The sequence below is a fragment of the Cavia porcellus genome, unplaced genomic scaffold (assembly GCF_034190915.1).
Source record: "Cavia porcellus strain 051 isolate PalLab524CR breed Dunkin Hartley unplaced genomic scaffold, mCavPor4.1 scaffold_28, whole genome shotgun sequence".
Classification (NCBI taxonomy): Eukaryota; Metazoa; Chordata; class Mammalia; order Rodentia; family Caviidae; genus Cavia; species Cavia porcellus.
Genome location: NW_026947511.1, coordinates 51,085,711 through 51,101,264, shown reverse-complemented (window position 1 = coordinate 51,101,264; position 15,554 = coordinate 51,085,711). Strand labels below are relative to the sequence as shown.

The following is a 15,554-nucleotide window of genomic DNA, read 5'->3' as shown; positions in this document are numbered from 1 at the left end:
AGCTGGGAAGGCTTCCTGGAGGAAGCGACAGCTAAGAAGGCTGTGCTCAGAAGGCTGAGGAGCCGGGCAGAATGGTGTAAGTGGGAGCTGGAGGCAGAAGGAGCCCTGGGCAGGAGCCTCTAGTTCTTCAGGGTAGAATTTGGTTTTGGAGGTGGGATGGACACAGTCACTTCCCAACGGGTGGCTATGAGTACCCCCGCCTCTGGGGCTTCTCTCCTGCACACTGTGGGGGGCTCTGAGGTTCCAGTTCCAGCTTTCCACGGCTCCACGGGGTCCCCTTCCTCACAGCCAGTGGGCACTGTGGTGGCATGAACCTCTCCCCCAGGGCCTGGGCCCCAGAGTCCCCCCACCCAGGCCTGTGGGCCCAGGGAATCGCACCCTACTTTTATCCCACTCAAGGCTGGTCCTGATTCCCTTGGGCCAGGCCCAGCAGTTAACTTGTCCAGGTGTGGGTGGCACACCTGAGCTCAGTGAAGTCTGGAGGGGAGCAGGGCCCCTGGCTGTGGTGTCTGTCTGCAGAGCCAAGCATGGAAGGTTGGGGTGCAGCCAAAGTTCACCCCCCCCCCAGCACCTTGGCCCTCTCCTGAGCCTCTTCAGGGCCTCTCCCCAGTTCCCTTTTCCAAGCCCCTCTCCCAGGCTAAGAGAGGGGGCCTATGAGCTGGGCCAAGGCGGGCAGACCTTGCTCCTGCCTGCCCAGCAAATCCCTGCTGTGTACAGCTACAGGTCAGGGCTGGGCGCTGGGCTGATTGTGCCGCAGCTGCTTGCTGTCCGACCTGCAGACCAAGGCCAGCAAGCTGCTTCCAGGGGATGTGGGGTTGAGTTCGGGATGACCTCGTCATCCTTACTGTCCTGCCCAGTCAGGTGGCAGGGAGTCTGGCTGCCCACTGCTGGGGCTTCCTGTCCTACCTCTTCCAAGAGCTGTCCTTTACTTTCCCACCCTTAGGTTTTGGGTACTGGCCCAGAACTCAGCACAGGTTTTTCTTTTTTGAGATGGAGTCTCCCCGTGTAGCCCAGGCTGGCCTTGGACTCACAGAGATTCTCTAGCCTCAGCTTCCCAAGTACCAGACATGTACCACTGGAAAGGTCAGGGTCCCCCTTCTTGATAAATGGCTCATTCTTTGAAATGTGAACTCCCCAAGGCTAGCCAGACTGTTGCCTCTCTGGAAACGAACTGCCTGCGGGTTGGGACACAGGACAGGATCAAGGTGACTCCGAGACAGAGACAGATGGCTGTGCTGAGATAAAAACACCACTCCGGGGCTGGGTGCAATCGCTGGCCATGCTGCTCCTTGGGCTGCTGCTGCTGGTACTGCTGGCCAGTGCCCGCCTGCTGCGGGCCCAGTGGATGCATAGGAGCCTGCACCTTCCACCTCTGGCCCCAGGCTTCCTGCACCTCCTGCACCCCAACCTCCCCAGTCACCTGCTCAGCCTCACCCGGGAGCTTGGGCCCATCTATAGGCTGCACTATGGGCTTCAAGGTGAGAGCCCACTCCCTGCCCGTGCCTGCCCACCTGGTGCCTGAGGCCAGCCTCAGTCTGGCCAGTGATATGGGATGGACTTTCCCGCAGAGGTGGTAGTGCTGAACTCCAAGCAGGCCATCGAAGAGGCCATGCTCAGGAAGTGGGCAGACTTCGCCGGCAGACCCCAGCTGCTGTCCTGTAAGGGCCCGGCCCCCTCTCTGGGGAGGGAAGGACCATTGGAGGAGCAGCCTTATGGGCCTTGTTGCCCTGCATCCTGCCCACCCACCCACACGGTGTCCCCTGCCTGCAGACAAGCTGGTGTGCCAGCAGTACCCGGACCTGTCGCTGGGGGACTACTCCCTGCTCTGGAAGGCCCACAAGAAGCTCTCGCGCTCGGCCCTTCTGCTGGGCACCCGCAATATCATGGAGCCGGTGGTGCAGCAGTTAGCCCAGGAGTTCTGCGAGGTGAGGCTGCACCCCCGAGGTCCTGCCCGACTCTCCCCGCAGCACCCCTGGCCCTACCCTGGCCCGAGCAGCTCTGGTTCCTTCTACAGCGCCTGGGAGCCCAGGCTGGTGCCCCTGTGGACATCTACCACGAGTTCTCCTTGCTCACCTGCAGCATCATCTGCTGCCTCTCCTTTGGAAGCAAGGTCAGGCCGGCCCTCCCCTCCCCTCCCTGGGCCCTCCAGGTGCGGAGCTGAAAGCACTGCTCCTACCCAGCAGGAGGACAACCTGATTCGGAGCATTTACAGCTGTGTACAGGACTTGATGACCGCCTGGGACCACTGGTCTGTCCAAATTCTGGAGCTACTTCCCTTTCTCAGGGTGAGGTGCAGCCTAGGTTCCTCCGGGCCCCAGGGAGGGTGGCTTGAGGAGCGCATCGTTCCCAGCAGCTGACCCCTTCCCTCCCAGTTCCTCCCCAACCCAGGCGTCTGGAGGCTGAAGCAGTTGGTGGCGGCCAGGGATCACATTGTAGGGCAGCAGCTGAGGCAGCACAAGGTGAGCGCTGCACACGCCCAGCCCCTGGGCCCGCATCCCCACCCATCCACCTGTGGGCATGGACTGTGCCCTCTGCAGGAGCAGCTGATGGCCGGGCAGTGGAGGGACATGATGGACTACATGCTCCAGGAGGTGCGGCAGCCCAGGAAGGACTGGGGCTCCAGACAGCTCAAGGAGGGCCACGTGCACATGGCTGTGGTGGACTTCTTCATCGGTGGCACCACGACCACAGCCACCACTCTCTCCTGGGCCGTGGCTTTCCTGCTGCACCATCCAGAGGTGCGCCTGGGCTCTCCTGCGGGTTCAGCCAGGGCTGCATCCTCCTAGGCTAGGGCTCAGGAGCGGAGCAGCCAGGCACAGTGTGGCCACCAGAATCTAGCCTTGTCCCTGCTCCTAGATCCAGCAACGACTCCAAGAAGAGCTGGACCTCGAGCTGGGCCCTGGTCTTCTTGCCTCCCCACTTCCATACAAGGAGCGCTCTCGGCTGCCCCTGCTCAATGCCACCATCACCGAGGTGCTGCGCCTACGGCCTGTGGTGCCCCTGGCCCTGCCCCATCGTACCACTCGACCCAGCAGGTGACTCCAGGGCTGGGCGCTCAGGGAAGCCCCACCGGGGTCCTGGGCAGCCCCTGACACCACCTTCCCACAGCATCTCCGGCTACGACATCCCCAAGGACACAGTGATTATCCCCAACATCCAAGGTGCCCACCTGGACCCGTCGGTGTGGGAGCGGCCCCACGAGTTCCGGCCAGGTATGAGGAGAGCCTGGGCCAGGCCTGGGCGGGGGTGAGGCGAGGCGGGGACGGCCAGCCCTGCAAGCCATCAAACCACTGTCCTCTTGCCCGCAGACCGCTTCCTGCAGCCGGGCAAGGGCCCCCGAGAGCTGGCCTTCGGCTGCGGGGCGCGCGTGTGCCTGGGGGAGCCCCTGGCGCGGCTGGAACTCTTCGTGGTGCTGAGCCGCCTTCTCCAGGCCTTCACGCTGCTGCCGCTGGAGGGCGCCCTGCCCTCCCTAGAACCCCAGCCCTACAGCGGCGTCAACCTCCAAATGCAGCCCTTTCGGGTGCGGCTGCAGCCCCGAGGCCCGGGGGCTCCGCGCCCGGGCCAGTGCCAGTGATGCGCAGGACCGGAGCCAGTCGCGTGCCTCAGTTTCTCCTTTATTGCCCCCATACGAACCCCTCTCCTCCCCCCTGTAAACATGGTGCTGTGGGGTCGCGAGCAGAGAGGACTTCGGGAGCTTCTCTGGGCGCGACTTCTCAGTGCTCGGCAGTCCTCCCGGGGCGCAGGCGCGGCGGCTCAGCCCCCCCGGGCGGGCGCCCGGTAACTCCTCGGTCTCAGCTTCATTTCCGTGAAGGGCACGGAGAAGTCGAAGCCCTTCCAGTGGTACCAGCTCACCCCCTGGGCAAGGAGGCCGAGCATGGCAGGGGGCCACAGCCCCAACCCGGACACCCACCCGCTCAGCCCGGTAGCCCCAGCCCCGGTCCACCGCGCGGAACCCCAAGCCGCCCGTCCGCCCAATAAACCGCTTCCGAGCCGCCGGCCGGGTCCGCGCTCCGTGCTCCGCCGCCCACCTGGTGGTCCACCGTGCTGCCGTAGAGCCCGTTGAGGTTGGCGTAGTGGCAGTTCCGGTACCACCAGGCTCCGCGGTAGGACACGGCGCAGGAGATGAGCAGGTTGTTGGGGTCGCGGTCGCGGGCGGAGAAGACGCTGCCGCTGTGGTAGCTCATGGAGTCGCCTGGCGGGGGCGGAGGCGGGGTGTGAGCGGGGCGTCCCTACCCCGCGCCGCCCGGCCCGGGACCCCGCTCACCGGCGGTGCCGTGGAAGCCCTCCAGGTGCAGGCGGTAGTGCTGCGCGGCCGAGTCCACACGGAAGGAGTCGTACTGTGCGAACGCGGCCTCGTCCCCGGCCCGCAGGTCCACGCGCAGGGAGTAGTCGCCGGCCTGCGTCAGGCTGTGCAGGGCCTCGTTGCCTGCGGGGTGGGGGTGGGGGGCCGTCAGCGCCCCGTAGCCCGCAGCCCCCCCGCGCGCCCTAGTCTCTCCCGGAGAGGCGCCCACCCAGCCAGAACTCCCCGGAGACGTTCCCGAAGCCGTGGGCATAGTCCTCCCAGTCCCGCCAGAAGTCCGTGCTGCCGTCCACGCGGCGCTGGAACACCTGGGGGCGGGGCGGCGTCAGACCACACCCCGCCACCAGGCCCCGCCCCGCCCCAATGCCCCGCCCCAGAAGCCTCCGGCCCCGCCCCACAAGCCAGCCTCCCGCAGGCACCGCCCCCGCTGCCCACCAGCCAGCCGCCCCAATACCCCGCCCCCAGAAGCCGGTCCCGCCCCAAGGCCCCGCCCCAGCGAGTCTCCCAGAGTCCTGGACCCCCATCCCTGCCCGCGCTGCTCACCAGCCAGCCGCCCCCGTCCGTCTCCATGTCGCAGAACACGCTCAGCGGCCGCTCGCGGTTGCCGTTGAGGAAGACGGTGGTGGCCCTGGAGGCGCCGGCGCCGTTCTGCATCTCCTCCCCGCAGTCCCTAGGGAAGGGGACCCGCAGCCCGCCTGCGGGGGTGGGGGAAGAGAGCAGGGGTCCCGTGTCCGACCGTCGCAGCCCGCGCCCGCGCCGCCCCCAGCTCAGGCCCGGCCCGGGTACCCGTGGTGAACGAGGTGGACAGGGGGGTTGAGAAGCTCGCGTTCCACATGGCCCGGAGCTGGGCGCTGTAGGCGGTGGAGGGGAAGAGGCCGAGAAGCCGGTGCGAGGTGACCCCGGCAGGGAGCAGGATCTCCTGTGGGAGGGCCAAAGGGTAGGTCAGGGGGGCTCCAGGTAGCACCGCCGGATCGACCCTGAGGGAGCGCGGGAGGCACCTGGGTCTGTTCGCCGGGGGTGTCCAAGCTGACCAGGTAGCCTGTGGGGGGAACCTGGGGTTCAACCCAGGTGAGCAGGGCCGTGCGTGGGGTCACCTCTCTGGCTTCCAAGTCCTGGGGGCCCTGCAAGCCTGGCGGGGAGCAGGGAAGAGACTAGGGTGAGGCTGCCCCGCCCCTGGCCCCGCCCGCTCCCGCCGCTCGCCCCGTTCCCCATGCCCTACCGGCGGTGAAGGTGATGCTGGCCGGCGAGGTGAGGTTGGGGCCGCGCAGGCCGCGCACGGTGGCCGTGTAGTTGGTCTGCGGCACCAGGTTGTGCAGCGCGTAGTCCTCTGCGCTGCCCGGGGCCGAGCCCTGCAGTGGCGGGGCTGGGGAGGGGCGGCCGTCAGTTCCCGCGCCGGCACCCTCCCAGCGCCCACCCTGCCCCAAGGCCACCCGCTCGGCCATGCTCACCCCCAGCGCCTGTGACCCGCACGTTGTATTTGTCCACCGGGGTCTGAGGCGGCGTCCACTGCAGCAGGGCCGACCCCTCGGTCAGGTTCATGGCACGCAGCTGGGTGGGGCCGTCGGGAACTGAGGGGACGACAGGGCTCAGTAGCTGGGGGCCTGGGGCTTCCTGCTCAGCCTCCCTGAACCCCCGGCCTCCCGCCCCGCCCCGCCCCGGGCGTGGCCCACTCACTCGTGCTGAGGAAGCCCTCGAGGGGCTCACTCTCCTCGAATCCTCGGACAGAGACCACGGTCACCTCGTAGCGCGCGCCCGGGGTTAGGCCCTGCAGGCTGTGGGTCTGGGCCCGGCCGTCCACCTGCACGCTCTGCGGCTCCCCTGGAAATAAGGTGGGAACCTGGAGGTCGCCCTGAAACCTGGAGCAGCTGGGGGTTGGTCAGGGGGCAGGGCTCGGGGGCAGAGAAATGAGAGCCAACAAGACCGCGGGCCAAAGGCGTCACCTCCATCTGCTAGCTGGTAGGAGACTTTGAAGCTGTCTACCCTGGACGGTGGCGGCGTCCAGCTGACCGTGGCTGATGTCTCCCGGATGTCACTGAACTCGAGGTCTCGGGGGCTCTCCAAAACTGGGCACAGGGACAGAACGACGATGGGCCCCTGCCCTGGGCTCCCAAAGTGCCCAGCATCCCGGCCCTCCCCGGGGCTTTCCAGGCTCCCCCGAAGCCACCGAACAGTGGACCTACCTGGGCTCAGGGTCCGGGCAGTGCCCTGGACGCTGTCAGCCTTGTGAGGCCCGCGCAGGCCGTACAGAGTGAGGCTGTACAGCGTGCCGGGCCGCAGGTCCCGCAGCACTGCTGAGCGCCGTGTGCCAGGCACCATCAGCTCCCGCTGCAGTGGAGGCCGCTGGCGCGGCTCCAGGGTGCTGGGCGCAGGCACCCCAAAGCGCAGCAGGAAAGAATCGAAGGCCCCCTGCGGGGCCTCCCAGTTGAGTCTCAGGGAACTGGTGGTCACATCAGTCACCGACAGCTGCGACAGGCGTGGTCCTGGGTCGCCGGGAGTCTGACCGGCAGGGGGTGGTCCTGGGTGAGACAGGTGCCAGAGGGGGCAGCTTGGCGTATGGGGCAGATGCCTTGTGCCACCGTTCCTGGGACAGCTCCCCCCAGCGCCCTGGGCATCACGGGACAGGAGCAGTGGCTGTGTGTTGGGGCCAGGGTGGGGGTGCTGTGGCCTCACCCCTCCCAGCTCCTCTGAGTGCCCTCACCCCATAACCACCCACGTTCACCTTCCCCAGCCCAGATCGCAGGGCTGGAGCCTGGTACCTGTGGTGCCCTCTGCGGAGACCGGCCCCTGGCGTTTCCCGTCGTGCAGCCCGTAGAGGAAGAACTTGTAGGAAGTGCCAGGCTCCAGGCCAGAGACCAGGACTTTGCTCTGATCACCGTCCACCAGCAAGGCCTGTGGCTGCCCATCTGAGCCCTCGTACTGGACCACGAAGGAGTTGAATGGGCCCCGGACCACGCTCCACGACAGGCGCAGGGAGTCCGGTGTGGCCTCAGTCACAGCCAGCAGCCCCAGGCGAGGGGCTTCTGGGGGCTCGGGCTGCTCTGGTGGGGCTGGAGTGTCCTCTTCTGGGGCTGTGAGGGAGAGGCCCAGAGAGAAGGTGAACGGGGTGCAGACTGGAGCTCTGCTCTTTCCCTCTTGACTCCGCAGAAGGGGCTCAGGGATGGCCCCAGGCCAGGGTGCGGATTTCACAATCCGGGCACAGCAGCAGGAAGGAGAAGGGAGAGTTTGGAGAAGACAGAACAGGGGCCCAGCTTTACCCAAGATTCCCCTGGGAAGCAGGTCCAGGGTGGGGTGGAGAAAAAAAAGAAAAGCCAGGTAAAGAAAGGCACCAAGGGCTCGAGATTGAGCTCAGAAGCACAGTAGCTACCTGGCAAGCGTGTGGCCCTGAGTTCAATTCCTGGTTACCCCTCCCCAAAAAACAGAAAGAAAGGCACCTAATGGGCTTGGGGTTCGCACCCAGAGACCAGAAAAACAGGTGAGAGGCAGGATGCAGAAACAAAGCCAAGCCACAGTATCCACACGTGTTCCCAAGGCCACTCACCACCATCATCCCCACCACCCCCGCACTGTACCAGCACCTGAGAACAAAGGGCCTACAGGTCCCCATCTTTCCAGAGCCCCTACCCTGATTCCCTCCTATCAGGGTAGCTGTCTCTCTTCTCCCTTCTCCCCTTTTCTTTTTCTCTTTACAAATATTTTCCTTTTGTTAAATTTTGTCCCTCTCATTTTTTATTGCAGCTGTTTTCGACCCTGGTGGGTTCCTTGGACAGAGGCAACTCACGGAGGTTCCTCTAACCTCCCAGCTCTTAGATTGGCTGTGTCCCTGCTATTAGGGTTCATATCTGGATGACCCCCAAAGCCTCATGTGATCACAGCCGGGGCTTTTGAGAGGCTGTTGGATCACAGATCGTGATATTCTCCAGAAGATGAGTCCGCGCGGAGTTTATAGCTGAATGTGGAGTTAGGATGCAAAGCCAGGCTGGAGGCGGCCCCTGGGGGCGTGGCCTGGGAGGGTCTCTCCCTCCTCCGCCCTCATCCCTCTCTGCCTTTGCCTTGCGCTGTTTCCCCTCTGCCACGCAGCCCACCCTGCTCTGGACTGAACCCTCCACAAAATGTGAGGCAAAATAAACCTCTCCTCTGAGTTGTGAGGGTTGTATCTCGGCGATGATGAAGCGACTAAGACCCCTGCCTTGGCAGGGACCCCTGCCACCCTGGGCTCTCCCCTCTGAAGGACCCTGCCCTGGCCATCACTGCTTCTTGTGCCCCTCTGCAGTGCGTGTCTGATCGCACACTCAACTCCCATTTCTACTGAGTGTCCCACAGACCCCAGCCCTGGAGGCTGTACCTAGCCCACCCCAGGGTGAGGGTGGCCTGGCCTTGCTGGGGTGCACAGTGCCCCCCAAGAGTGGGACTGGCTGGCTGGCGACTGGGACTGGAAAGTGGCACCACGTGCATTAGGCCCACGTGTCCTGGGCTGGGCATGGCTCCTCCATGCAAGGCCATTCCCCAGGCTTCTGTGTCCCCTGTCCAGTGTTTTTCCCTTTGAGAAAACTCTGCATCATGGGGGAAGGGAGGTTTGCCCCTGGCAAGCGATGCCACCAGCTAAGGTAAAAGCTGGTGTGACAGGAAGGGGGAAGCAGGCTCTTGAGGGGCTTGGAGCAGGGTCTGGAGGGCAAGGTGGTGCTGTGGGTGTGGAGCAGGAGCCAGGGCATTCCAGCCACCTCAGCAAGGCATGGCGCAATGTGGCTGTAACTTCTCACTTCCCCGGGGCTGCCTGGGGCTCCTTTCTGCCACCTGCCTGCTCGGCCCAAGGCCGCCAGGGCCCCTGGCCTTCCTGCTCAGCAGCCTCACCTGTGGCCCCCAGGGTAGAGACAGGGCCCAGGCGCTGTCCTCCCGAGAGCCCGTACAGCAGGAACCTGTAGGTTCTGCCTGGTGCCAGGCCCTCCACGGTGACCTCACGCTGCTCTGCAGCCACAGGCACCACCTGCAGCTGGCCATCTGCATCTCTGTACTGGACCAGGAAAGAGTCGAAGGAGCCCTGTGCCACCGTCCAGGACAGCTGCAGGGAGTCTGAGGTCTCCTGGCTGGCAGCCAGTTCCCCCAGGCGGGGGCGCTGCGGAGCCTCCTCCAGGGGAGCTGTGAAGAGAGTGGGAAAGTTGCTGGTCAAGACAGCCTGCTCAGGGGCCTAGACACAGAGCTGGGTCGCCAGGGTTCCTGGCTCCCAGCTGGAGGCACTGCTCAGCCCTGCCTGTCCCCCCTGCCGCCCACTGCTGCTGTGGTCAAGGGCACAGCCAATTCTTAAGAGATCATCTCACTCACGAGAGACAGCTGAAAACTAATTTTTATAAGAGGGCTTATTGGAATGGACTGAAGGGCATTAAAAAAAAAAAAAAAGAGGGCTTCCAGAGCAAGGCAGGAGGATGGTTGTGAGTTTGAGACCAGCCTAGGCTACAAAGTGAGCTCAAGGCCAGCCTGAGCTACACAGTGAGACTGTCTCAAAAAGACAAAAATAAAAATAAAAAAGGGCTGGGGACATAGCTCCTTATAGAGGCCATGGGTTTAAACCTTGGTAGTGAAAAAAAAAAAAAAAAAAAAGAGGGGCGCCTAAGGGTGCAGAGAGACCCTAGATTTCCTCTGCATAGTGCTGGGACAAGATCTGAGGCTCCCATGGCAATACCCCAAAGAGGAGAGCTGGGCTGGGGGCCAGCTGGGGGTGCCTATCACTGCCCAGCAGGCTGTCCCCCACGGCCTCCCCAGCACCACACCCTTTCCAGACAGGACTCTGGGATGTGGGGTGCAGAGATGGGGGAAACCCCAGGATGGGGTGGGGGAGTCAGGACTGCCTGGAGCGCAGTCCTCAGTGTGATTTCAGGGGAGAGAGACTGCCTGGCCGCTTGGCCAGCCAGGGTGACTCAGATCTGGGAGCAGGCAGGGGTCAGTGGCCCGCCCCACCTCTTGCGGGGGCTGAGTCCTGGGCATAGGAGGGCAAGGGAACCGGTGTTCCACTGTCTCTGCAGCCGAGCCCTCCCTCATTCCCCACCTCTTGCCCAGGTTGGGCCGGGCCAGGATGTGGGGAGCTGAGTGCCAGCACAGTTACTCATCGAAGGACCCGGGCTTGGCCATGCCATGGGGCTTGGGATTAGACCCAGCCTGGACTTTTTCCTTCCGAATCACCCAGCGAGGGAAGGGGACAGAGTTCACAGCAGGCTGGGGGTCACGTCCGTCCCACTCTTCGAGGGATTTGTTTTTGGTGTCTTGAGCATCACACCAGCAGCAAAGCCAGAATCAAATCTGCAGCCTGACAGTGAGGTGGCATGGGCTGTGCTCACCTGTGGTCCCATCAGCGGAGGCTGGGCCCAGCCGCTTCCTGCCCACTAGGCCGTAGAGCAGGAACTTGTATCTCCTATTGGGCTCCAGGCTGGGCACGGTGACCTCACGCTGGTCTGAGGCCACCGGTACCATCTGGGGCTGCCCATCCCTGTCCTTGTACTGGACCACGAAGGAGTCGAATTCACCTTCGGGGACCGTCCATGCGAGGCCCACAGAGTCAGGAGTCACATCCGTCACTGTCAGCTCCCCCAGGCGGGGAGAGGGCTTTGTGTCTGGGACTGGAAAAGAAAGGGAGGAGCACAGAGGTTACCACAGCGATGGAAGCAGAGTCACTTCTTGGGGTGTTATGGCTCTGGGTCCCGGGTCCTGGGAACCTGGAGAGGCACAGAGAGGAGTTGGGAAAGAAAGCAAGCACCTCCAGGGATGCCAGGAGGAGGATGGTGTGAGCGCAGAAGGGAGCTCAGGGTGTGGATGTCAGTGGATCCAAGAAACGGGTAGATCGACGGGCACTGAGGTCCCCAGGTCTGTACCAAAATCCGCCACCGGCCATGGGGGTGAAACATGGCCAGCGGCCGAGGGGTAGGGTGGCCTCTGCCTTCACTCACAGGTCTTTGTGTCCACAGAAACTGGGCCATGGCGCTTTCCATCCCGGAGTCCAAAGACCTGGAACTTGTACTTCCGGGCTGGGTGCAGAGCTGAAATGGTGACCTCATGGAGGTCCCCACTCACGGGCACCACCTGGAGCTGTCCCTGTGCGTCCCTGTACTGCACCAGGAAGGAGTCGAAGGGGCCCTGGGCCACTGTCCATGAGAGGCTTACTGTGTCTGAGGTCACGGCGGCCACGGCCAGCTCCCCCAGGCGGGGATCCACAGCGGGCCAAGTGGGTAGAGGGGCTGCAAGAGAGCAGAGGGGGCTGAGGATGGGCGGGACCAGAAGAGTTCACACCATGCACCTGGTGCCGGACCATCCCCCAACATGGGATCTGAGGCCTGGGGCTCAGGGAGCAAAACTGCAGTGCGCAGAGCTGGGGGCAAAGTCAGATCCGAAGCCGACTCTCCAGTGAAGCCCTTACTGAAACCCAGCAAGGAAGCCTGAGGGTGCGGGACAGAAGGCAGCGAGTGCTGTGAAGCCGCTGACCAGAGGGTGTGGGCCGAGGGTGCAAGCAAAGCACAGGTACTGACAGTGAGGCCAGGCTGCCCCAGGCAGGCTCCTGAGTCCTCCTGACTCAGCCAGCGGGGCCCTCAGCCACGCCACAGGCAGGGGGCCAGAGTCCCCTGGTAGGGGCTCAGACCACTGGGAACCGAGGAGAGCAAACGAGGGGGAAGCCAGAGACCAGTGCTGGGCCCCACTCACCTGTCACAGCCACGGTGGACACGGGGCCCACGCGCCCGGCCTGGTGCAGCCCGTACAGGTTCATCTTGTACCTGCGCCCTGCGTCCAGCTCCCGCACGGTGGCCTCCCTTGCCTCGCCTCCCACACGCAACACCTGCGGCTGCCCAGCCCCGTCCTTGTACTGGATGCTGAACCCGTCGAAGTGGCCCCGGGACACTGTCCAGGACAGGCTCAGGGAGTCTGGGGATGCGCCTGTCACGATCAGGTCCCCCAGCAGCGGCTCCTCAGGGGGCTGTGGGGCCTCTGTGGAAGGTCCTGGGGGGCCGGGTGTCTCTTCCTCTGTGGCTGATGGGGACATAGAGGGTGAGGTGGCTCTTAGGGGACACCCTTGCGGTTCAGGGACCAGGAGGGAGGAGCTGTGGCCACAGCTGGGGACCTGGGTTCCGCTCGGCTGCTTGGTGCCAGTTGTCCCAGGGCAGCTGAGGACAGTCTGGCAGTCAGCATGGCCAAGGCCTCAGGGTGCTCCCTGCCTGGGGTCAGAGGTCATCCTGGGAGTGAGGGGTCACAGGCCACAGCCTCAGCCACAGCAGCCTCACCGCTCCCGCCTCAGCCATCACCAGAGCCTCCCACGGGTCCCTCCCTGGGACTCCCGCCAGCCCCTCACCTGTCACCCCCACAACAGACACGGGTCCCACACGCTGGCCGCCGTGGAAGCCATACAGGTGCATCTTATACTTGTGGTCCGGCTCCAGCCCCGACACAGTGACCTCGTCCTCGTGTCCTGGCACCCGCACCGCCTTGGGCTGCCCGTCCCCGTTCCTGTACTGGACCAGGAAGTGATCGAACTGTCCCTCGGGGACTGTCCAGGAGAGGCTCAGGGAGTCCGGGGACACATCTGTCACAGTGAGCTCCCCCAGGAGTGGCTTTGGGGCAGGCTCGGGAGTGGTGATGGGCACTGCCTGGGTGGTCATAGTGTCTTCCTCTGCAGCTGGGCACATACAGGGGAACAGGTGAGGTCCCTGTGACCCTCGGTTCCCCAAATAAAGGGGAATTTACAAGAAATAAACGCTGAAGAGCAGGGTGACACCGGTCGCAGATGCACCGCCATCTCCTTCTGCTCCTTTGGCATCCCCACTGCTGCATGTGTCCCCAGGACCTTTGTAGCTGGTCACTCCCATCAGCACCTGTGTGACCCCTGCCCTTCAGCACCACCTCTTCTGAACCAGCTGCAGAAGGCTACAGGCCGCAGGCCTGGTCTGCTGGCGTCTCCTGCCATCTCCTTGGTCATCAGCCTCGGGCCCACCTTCCCAGCCAGACACGGCCCCTCTCATGCTGCCATCGCCCTCAGAGAGACCCAGCCTTCTCCTGCGGTCCTCCTGGGTGCCTCATGCCTCTTCACCCCAGCTGGGACCCTGAGTGGCTACTGGCCCAGGGCGGTGAGCACTGGGCTGACAGCCACTGCCCTCCTCCTAGCGGGAGCCCTGGTTTCCTCAGTGGCCCCTGCCTCTCTCCACATGGCAGGACAGTCTGTGCCTCAGAGGCCACTGTGGAGTCTTCTCTGTTCCTGCTCTGTGCCTGATGTCACCAGTCTCCTGCTGTCTGCAAGGCTGAGCCCCAACGAACCTCCCTCCTAAAGCTGTCACCAAGCTAATGCCCACTAGACACCTGGACCTGAGCTCTCAGGTGTGCTGTAGACCCCTGAAGCCCTGCTTAGGCTGCCTTGCCCAGCTCTGGGCTCCGAACATGGCTCTGCTCTGCTGCTGATTTCTGGCTTTCTGCTTGTGCCCTGCCTACAACTCCCCACACCCCAGGCCCAGCTCTGAGGCCCTCTGTGTGTCTGCTAACCAACCAGACGCCTCTGAGACAGTGCACAGTCAGCCCCTGCCGGACAGCGCCTGCTGGGAGACAGCGCTGCCTCTGAAACCTTCCTGTCACCTAACGCTGGCTGGCATCCCACGTGACACTCCTCCCAGGCTCTCTCCAGTCACCACGGCCCGCACTGCATGGAATGCAAAGGCAGAGGTGAGTCTTCCCAGGGCTTTGGCTGAGGACAGTCACACCCAAGGCCACAGTGCCCACGCCACAGCCTGGAATTCACAGGGATGCTGTTGTGAGGGCCTTCCACTCCACAGCAGGTTTCAAGGCACTATGCCTGGAGCTCCTACCTCATCCAAAAGGCCCCGGGCCTCTCAGCCAAGAGGGGGCCGCCCTGAGCAGTATGGGGGCTGCCCGATACTTCCAAGAGCAAGCAATGCCTCTGCCTTGCTGCTTAGGGCTCCAGAAAATGGACCTCGCCGGGAGCACAGATAATCAGCAACAGAGCTACTCTGCACCCCCAGAGGTGCATGCTGGGCACAGCCCCACAGCACTACGGGAGGAGATAGTCGCTGGCAGGAAGCCCGAAGAGAGGCACAACCGCTAGGGCCCAGTTTCGCCGCCCACACCACCCACCAATCACTCACCGGTCTCAGTCACGATGGACACAGGACCCACACGCCCGGCCTGGTGCAGCCCATACAGGTTCATCTTGTACCTGCGCCCCGCTTCAAGCTCCTGTACGGTGGCCTCCCTCACCTCGCCTCCCACACGCAGCACCTGCGGCCGCCCGGCCCCATCCTTGTACTGGATGCTGAACCCATCAAAGTGGCCCTGGGACACCGTCCAGGACAGACTCAGGGAGTCCGGAGATGTGCTTGTCACCATCAGCTCCCCCAGCAGTGGCTCCTCAGGGGGCTGCGGGGCCTCTGTGCTGGGTCCCGAGGGGCTGGGTGTCTCTTCCTCTGCAGCTGACAGGGGAACACAGAGGGTGAGGCGGTTCCCAGGGGACACCTTTGGGACTCAGGGTCCAGGACGGGGAGCTGTGGCCACCACTGGGGATCTGGGTCCTGCTTGGCTGCCGGCTGCAGGCCTGAGTTCCCAGGGCAGCTGGGGACAGCTAGGCAGTCAACAGCAAGACCAAGGCCTCGGGTGCTCCATGCCCAGGGACAGAGGTCATCCGAGGTTGGAAGAGACACAAAGCCACAGCAGCCTCACCGCTCCCGCCTCAGCCATCACCAGAGCCTCCCACGGGTCCCTCCCTGGGACTCCCGCCAGCCCCTCACCTGTCACCCCCACAACAGACACAGGTCCCACACGCTGGTCACCATGGAAGCCATACAGGTGCATCTTATACTTGTGGTCCGGCTGTAACCCTGACACGGTGACCTCGTCCTCATGCCCTGGCACCCGCACAGCCTTGGGCTGCCCGTCCCCGTTCCTGTACTGGACCAGGAAGTGGTCGAACTGTCCCTCGGGGATTGTCCAGGAGAGGCTCAGGGAGTTGGGGGACACATCTGTCACAGTCAGCGCCCCCAGGCGCGGCTTTGGGGCAGGCTCGGGAGTGGTGGTGGGCACTGCCTGGGTGGTCATAGTGTCTTCCTCTGCAGGTGGCACACACAGGGGAACAGGTGAGGTCCCTGTGGCCCTCAGTTGCCCAGATAAAGGGGACTTTACAAGAAATGAACACTGAAGAGCTGAGTGACGCTAGTCGTAGGGGCACTGCCACCTCCTTCTGCTCCTTTGGCGTCCCCATTCCTGAACCTAACCCTGACCCGGG

General features: G+C 63.9%; 2 protein-coding genes across 9 annotated transcripts in view; one reads left to right on the top strand and one right to left on the bottom strand.

The window, feature by feature from the left end:
* Positions 1 to 1,254: 1,254 nt before the first annotated feature.
* On the top strand, positions 1,255 to 3,992 carry LOC100727788 (steroid 21-hydroxylase). Of its 2 annotated transcripts, none has more exons than XM_063239158.1 (10): positions 1,255 to 1,478; positions 1,569 to 1,658; positions 1,771 to 1,925; positions 2,015 to 2,110; positions 2,181 to 2,285; positions 2,373 to 2,459; positions 2,538 to 2,738; positions 2,857 to 3,035; positions 3,109 to 3,212; positions 3,309 to 3,678. In XM_063239158.1, exons 1-10 carry the CDS (start codon positions 1,280 to 1,282, stop codon positions 3,572 to 3,574), a joined length of 1,482 nt encoding a protein of 493 aa, XP_063095228.1. In that variant the 5' UTR covers positions 1,255 to 1,279; the 3' UTR covers positions 3,575 to 3,678. The 2 variants fall into 2 exon arrangements, with proteins under 2 accessions (XP_063095228.1, XP_003473789.2); XM_003473741.4 differs by having other exon boundaries at positions 1,256 to 1,478; positions 2,184 to 2,285; positions 3,309 to 3,992.
* Tnxb (tenascin XB) overlaps positions 3,594 to 15,554 on the bottom strand; it is a 65,138-nt gene continuing 53,177 nt past the window's right edge. For 6 of the 7 annotated variants that reach the window (XM_063239137.1, XM_063239139.1, XM_063239140.1 and 3 more), the window contains 20 exons: positions 15,061 to 15,378; positions 14,422 to 14,745; positions 12,624 to 12,947; positions 11,981 to 12,304; positions 11,233 to 11,520; positions 10,627 to 10,905; positions 9,149 to 9,433; positions 7,057 to 7,368; positions 6,481 to 6,816; positions 6,241 to 6,363; positions 5,975 to 6,118; positions 5,749 to 5,868; positions 5,520 to 5,663; positions 5,299 to 5,429; positions 5,087 to 5,219; positions 4,844 to 4,995; positions 4,512 to 4,608; positions 4,265 to 4,426; positions 4,029 to 4,192; positions 3,594 to 3,855 (listed from right to left, as the gene is read on the bottom strand). In XM_063239137.1, coding sequence (XP_063095207.1) covers positions 3,754 to 3,855; positions 4,029 to 4,192; positions 4,265 to 4,426; positions 4,512 to 4,608; positions 4,844 to 4,995; positions 5,087 to 5,219; positions 5,299 to 5,429; positions 5,520 to 5,663; positions 5,749 to 5,868; positions 5,975 to 6,118; positions 6,241 to 6,363; positions 6,481 to 6,816; positions 7,057 to 7,368; positions 9,149 to 9,433; positions 10,627 to 10,905; positions 11,233 to 11,520; positions 11,981 to 12,304; positions 12,624 to 12,947; positions 14,422 to 14,745; positions 15,061 to 15,378 — 4,262 coding nt within the window. In that variant the 3' untranslated portion in view covers positions 3,594 to 3,753. The remainder of the gene's footprint in view (positions 3,856 to 4,028; positions 4,193 to 4,264; positions 4,427 to 4,511; positions 4,609 to 4,843; positions 4,996 to 5,086; positions 5,220 to 5,298; positions 5,430 to 5,519; positions 5,664 to 5,748; positions 5,869 to 5,974; positions 6,119 to 6,240; positions 6,364 to 6,480; positions 6,817 to 7,056; positions 7,369 to 9,148; positions 9,434 to 10,626; positions 10,906 to 11,232; positions 11,521 to 11,980; positions 12,305 to 12,623; positions 12,948 to 14,421; positions 14,746 to 15,060; positions 15,379 to 15,554) is intronic. The other variant, XM_063239142.1, reaches the window with a different exon arrangement.

Coding starts and splice junctions, on each gene's coding strand:
- LOC100727788 (XM_063239158.1), top strand. CDS start 1,280: ATGCTGCTCCTTGGGCTGCTGCTGCTGGTACTGCTGGCCAGTGCCCGC. Junction 2,739..2,856: donor TCCTGCTGCACCATCCAGAG/GTGCGCCTGGGC, acceptor CCCTGCTCCTAG/ATCCAGCAACGACTCCAAGA. Junction 3,036..3,108: donor CGTACCACTCGACCCAGCAG/GTGACTCCAGGG, acceptor ACCTTCCCACAG/CATCTCCGGCTACGACATCC.